Consider the following 6000-nt stretch of genomic DNA (forward strand, 5'->3'; position numbering starts at 1 on the left):
TTACAATCATTTCATATTCTCTTAGTACCTCCTCCAAGGGAGGGAACACACCTGCCACCCAGAGGAAAGATATTTGACAGGGTAAACTTGAATGGCTGCCTGGAGTGTGGAGTCTTCATTGTTCCGAAAGATGCACTGCGTCTCATTTCCTAATATGGAAAATGACAATAATGTCATCTGCTTGCTCTAGCTGAGGTGGCCGTTGCAAAGCTTAACTGAAACAGCCTAATAGGAAAGAATTTTGAAAACACTGGACTTGGCATGCAAATGAGGGATCCCACCTTAGAAAGAGAGCCTGCTTCTAAATTTCTGATCTTCATGAGCATTTCCCAGCCTGGCAAATGGACTGGGCTGTAGAAAGAGCATTTGCCCTGGACCTTCCCTCACAGGTGAACGGAGCTGCCTCTAACCCACTGCAAGGGAGCCGCCCTATGCTGACAACCCCAAGAGCTTCTGCTTCAGCTCAGGGCTTGGTGCACACCCCATGCTTTGCTTACTCTCTTAGGAGTGTGTCGGCTTGTATCAATGAGGCATTTTGCTGGAATAAAAGTCTCATCCCCAGCTGCCATGACTTATGACAACATCAGTGCATCCTGAAAGCTTCCAGGTAGACTGAAAAAGGCTGTCAATCCTGTGTGTTTTCACAAACATAAATATCCTTGGTCCCCTGCAGACCCAGGGCCACAAGCACCTATAGCCCTGAGATGTGCCCTTTGGGGCAAAGGGAAATGCACCGGAGATGATTTGGAAGGGGGAAGAGGACAGAGGCAAGGCGGAAGCACAGAACAGAAGAGCAAAGGAAGGGAGAAAGGAAAGGCTGCCACGGGCAGTGGGAGTGGGGAAACTTCCAACCATCTGGACCCCCCACCAGCCCTAAGCTGGCTTCTCTCTAAGGGTCCTCAACTCCTTGGGGACCACGACCCCTTGGAAAATCGCTCTTGAAAAATATGCATGCACACGTATGTGTACCGTCTTGCCCACAATCCCAGGGGCTTTTCAGACTCCTGCAAGGAGTCCCATCCTTCCTCCACCGATGACCGGTCTGAGACCTCAGGCTTCTCAGGGCAGCACTACTGGAGCAGCAAGGGGGCCCGAAGACGGAGCTGGGAGCGGGGCCGGAGGGGCAGTGTCCGGGGTAGGACTGAGTAATAATGCTGCTCTTGTCTTCTCACAACGTATGTTCCCTTAAATCATTGCTTCAGGCATTGATCCAAATAAAAAAGACAAAATCATAAATGCCCCCAGGCCAGACAGATAGAAATAGGTAAACAGACGAATAAATATATAAATAGCTTTTCCACTCCCCACAGAAAATACAGCTGTACCGGAAGTTTGGACCCCCTCTGCTTCCACACCAGGATTCCCATCATTACCACAACCTGAACAAAATCCACCAGATGTCCATTTGCTCTTGGAAAATAACTCCAAACGGATACATTTCTAAGAAGGTGATAATCCTATACCTCCGTCTAGCCAAGACATTCTGTCCGTCTGCTTCTCCTGGCTGCAATCTGCCTCCATGTAGGAATTTCCCATCCCCCTCTAAATGTAATGTCATGCAGAAGACTCAAAGGGAAAGGTAAAAGGATTAGTAGATTGATCGATGGAAGATATTAATGCTCTTTCATGTTGGGTTGAAGAAGGATTTGAGGTCATCGGGAGAGAGGGTGGCAAGAGAATAGATCTCAAGTATTCAAAAGACTCTCTGGATTAAAATCCTATTAAAGTCACATCAGCTCCTCCAGGAGGCATTTTAGAAGGTTGGAGTCTCTTTAACATGTCACCATAATTAACCTCCCTTAAGCTGTTTTGGGTGGGGAACTTTGGCAATTAAGAAACTGGAAACTTTCATTCTCTATCATCCACATGGCCTTTTGAATGGCTTAAAAACTAAAGTGAAAAGTGATTTGGCCTAATTGATTCGAGGGGTTCAGATCTCCCACTTCAACCTGCTGTCAGACTCGCTCCTGAGATCTTAGCCCCTCAAAAGAAAGGGCATTTTGTCAAGTGACAGAATCAAAGATTCAGATCTACCACGATGCCTTTCTCCCTCTAATCATTCTCCCACTGAGTTCCATGGCAAGAACGACTCTGCAAAGGGATGGGTTGTTTTCCCTAAAAAAAATCTTTCTGGGCCCAGACTGCAATTCTCAAAACCGAGAAACCCAAGAGCCGCCCCTCCCTGCAGGGGTGAGGCTGTGCTGTTCGAGCAGGACCAGCACCCTTAGCAGCCCTTCCGTTATGTGGACATTGGGGTCAGGAAACTGTGTCAGGTAGGGACAGCCAGTATGGGATGGGATGACCGACCACATGAATAAATAAAATGAAACGTGTTGTTGTCAAGGGTTAGTCCCTCCAGGATTGTCCTCACAGGTCAGATGTCAACCCAGTTTCAAAGGTCAGCACCCTGCCAGATTCCATCACCTTGTCCTCGTTACAGAACCTGTCCCTGGACTGTATTCACCTGGGTGTCTTGTCGCCCTGGTCAGCCTGTGAGCACCTTAAGAACGGGTAGTGTTGGGCCTCTCTCCCCGCAGCTCGCATCACCAGGCCTGGCGCAGAGAAGCCCGCGACACATGCTTACCCACGGCGGCACAGAATTCACTCTGTGCCTTAAGGCAAGTCATGGCCTCCGTTTTTTCCAATGAAAAATGAAGACGTCTGTTGGGCCGCACGACCTTTGAGGTCATTTGCCAGGTCTCAGATTCTCTGGAAAAGTTGCTGTGTACAGGCTGGCTTTTCACAGCTCCTGCGCTGGGGCCATTATTTATAGTAACAGTGATGATAACGGTTAAGAATAGAGAATATGTACTAAGCCCTTAAACATGCTCTGCACCGTTCTCGATGCTCCACCGGTGGTGTTTCATTAACCCTACGAAGCACCCTTGTTACTCCCATTCGATGCAGTGGGAGATTGTGAAGGTCAGTCATCTGCCCAAAGTCACCCCTGGTTCAGGGGTCTGGGCTCCTAACTACTGTTGCACGTCCCCGTTAAGAACCTCCTTTCTGAGCCTCCAGTTCAGGCTACCAGCCCTTCAGCTGATCTACATACATTTTCCCTGGCTCCCCAAGGGGCTGCCTGCCTGCTTGTCAATCGCTTTGATTTCTTACCCCAGGGCCCCAGCCGGCCCAGCCTCCACCTGCTCCAAGCCAGGCAGTTAGCCCCAGGATCCGGCAGGCCCTTTGTCCTGAGGGCCTGCAGCTCCTGTCGGGAGCAGGTGGCCGGAAAAGCAAGAGAAGGCGGTCATCAGCGAAGCAGCTCGGGAGGTGGAAGAGAAGGAGGGCAGAAAGGGTTGAACTGAGGAGGAATTCCAAGTGGCCGCCCCTCGGTGACCTGAGCCCATGTGCGAGGCCGTCTGGGCTCCACAGGGGCAGAATCGGGAATAAACTTCCTTGTCCTGGTGATAGCCACAGAAGGATGGGGGCAGGAAAACAAGAGAAGTCTCCTAGGAAGGCCCTGGGGGTATCTTTTAGAAAATGTTTCAAAGGCCTCTGCGAAGAGGTGGGTCTCATTTGAAAGCATCTCTGCCCATTCAAATTGTTATTTAAAATAACGTTTGAAATCCTCCTGACCTAAATTCTTCAGTGTTGGGAAAAAACAAAAACAAAACAAAAACAAATGCAAAACTTTTGATTTTACAGTAGGACAAAGCGTTTTATTTAAGAGAAAAAATAGTTCATCTCGGCAATCGCGCTCCTAAGTATTTACCCAAATGAGTTTTTGACTCACGTCCACACACAACCCTGCACGCGAATGTTTATAATAGCTTTACTCGTGATCGCCAAAATTTAGAACATAAAAAAATTGCAGCAAGAGAAAGAAAATTATTAATATTAAGAAATCTCTATCTTGAGAAAGTGAAGAAAGAACTAACATTTACTCAATGTCTAAAATATCCAGGGGTTCCTCCAGGTCCCTAACATACACCTTCCAGATTAATCCCCCACAATGGTCTACCAGAGTGGATGGCATTTTTGCCACTGTTTCTTGAAGAGAGCATCAAACCGCTGGTGTTGCAAAATCCCTCTGTTTGTTACCTGTGTCTTTCTTCTTATCCCGGGAAAGTTCGTGGACGGTGGCACCGATGTCATGCCTCAAAATCTTGATGATGTTTGCCAGGACAGGCATGCTACGTTTATCCAGATAGGTAAAAAATTCATACTCATCTTTCTTCAAGCGCGAAGGTCTGGATTCAATGTGGGTCAGGTTTATGTCATTCTCCTAAAAGAGAGAAGTAGGAGGGCCGAGGGGCCTGTCAGTGGAATTAACACAGACAAAACCTGCAAAACCAGAGCAAAACACACAACACGATTCAAGGCAGAGAGAGGAGGAACAGGACTTTTGTTACACACGTGGGAGTAGAAGCAAGTCCTTCAAGTAGCAAAAGTTGTTTACTTTTCTTCTTCGGCAAAACCAAGTAACAAAAGGTGGGGGAAACAGTGCAAATGACGGAATTTAATCACATGGAAATCTGCTAAAAGCCTAGTGTTGCAAACCTAAGATTTTGGTTTGGTTCAAATGACTAGAGCAGCGGTTGCCAAAAATGTTTACATAAGGAAACCTCCTTTCCCAAAGAAAATCCCATAGAATCTCAATAATAATATCTCATTAAATTAACAACACAGAAGCAACATTGCCTGGTTTTCAATAGGGTCCAGGGGAGTCAGGCTTATTGGGTTTAAATCCCTTGTAGTTCGGGAAGTGTATCTTTCTCCTTGATTGTTAGTAGCATAGGGTTGAAGAGAAAATATGGATAATTACCATGATGTTACCTTTTCATTTTGAATTTTTAAAAAATTGTTTAATGTTTATTTATTTTTGAGAAAGAGAGAGAGACAGAGTGTGAGCAGGGAAAGGGCAGACAGAGAGGGAGACACAGCATGTGAAGCAGGTTCCAGGCCCTGAGCTGTCAGCACAGAGCCTGATGCAGAACTTGAACCCACGAATCACAAGATCATGACCTGAGCCAAAGTCAGAAGCTTAACTGACCGAGCCACCCAGGTGACCCAATAACATTTCCATTTTGAGTATTACTTCACAGTTTAGAATTATGTTCTATGACCTTCCCAACAAGCCTTTGAGTAGGTTAAGGGGGATGTAATATGTGAAATCAGAGATGACGGTGCTTTGCTGAAAGCGGCTGGAGAGAGAGGACCATTTTTTTCCAAACTGGGAGTCATGGTGTTGTGACTACACTGCCTTTCCTGCCAGATACAGTGAGGATTCTGCAAGCACCAGCTTTTATCATTATTACTACTAGTGTGGCAAGCACAAGAAATGGAACCCTCTGGAAATAGCAAGCACAGCAATAAGTAACCCCCTACAGGTACTCTTCCTGAACTTTCTTCCTCATAATCCCCGAAGGCACATGATGGAGCCATTGTTTATGGGCACCAGCTGCAGAAAATATACCCCTAACAGTGATGGCCAGGTAGCCCAATTTGAGGGCCCCAACTGAAGAGAGAGAGAGAGAGAGTGCTTAGAGGAGGGAAGGTCAGAGAGATAGCGGTCACTCTGAAGCTTTCTAGACAAACAGAGGTGACTTCCTAAACAAAGCAAAGAGCAACGTCATCCTCTTGGCTCAGAAAGAAAGAAAAGGGGTAAGTTTCATCTACTATTTGCCTAAGTTGAAAGTTTAAAAGAAGAGATAACCAATTCCTGCCTTGTGTAGACCAGAGAAGACATCAAAGCCAAGAACCGAGAGTGGACACACCTCTGGCATGCTTATTTACAAGAGTACAGCAGGGGTGGGAGGGGTAGGAAGGGGTGGGAGGTGGAAAAGGGGCTGGGAGGGCTGGCAAACAGACTATAGGCTGTTAATGTTCAACACCCACACTCTACCCTCAGCAAAAGCACTTCCAGAGAGAAGTCTCTCACTTTCGCAATAGCCATGACTCAGTTTTTATAATTCTGGAGATCTAACATATGGGGGAAATTTTCACCAAAATCCATAAGCTAATTAAACTCCTGCTATGGGAGAATGATTAGGTGAATTGCAG

At 46.6% G+C, this 6000-nt stretch overlaps 1 protein-coding gene across 1 annotated transcript in view; it reads right to left on the reverse strand.

The window, feature by feature from the left end:
- PAH (phenylalanine hydroxylase) overlaps positions 1 to 6000 on the reverse strand; it is a 70505-nt gene that overhangs the window by 43196 nt on the left and 21309 nt on the right. The window contains exon 3 of the mRNA XM_047066810.1: positions 4039 to 4222. Within this exon, the coding sequence (XP_046922766.1) occupies positions 4039 to 4222 (184 nt within the window). The remainder of the gene's footprint in view (positions 1 to 4038; positions 4223 to 6000) is intronic.

The sequence above is a fragment of the Lynx rufus genome, unplaced genomic scaffold (assembly GCF_022079265.1).
Source record: "Lynx rufus isolate CCGP_SWC_20201006 ecotype Redwood Valley unplaced genomic scaffold, mLynRuf1.p SCAF_7, whole genome shotgun sequence".
In the NCBI taxonomy this organism is placed as follows: Eukaryota; Metazoa; Chordata; class Mammalia; order Carnivora; family Felidae; genus Lynx; species Lynx rufus.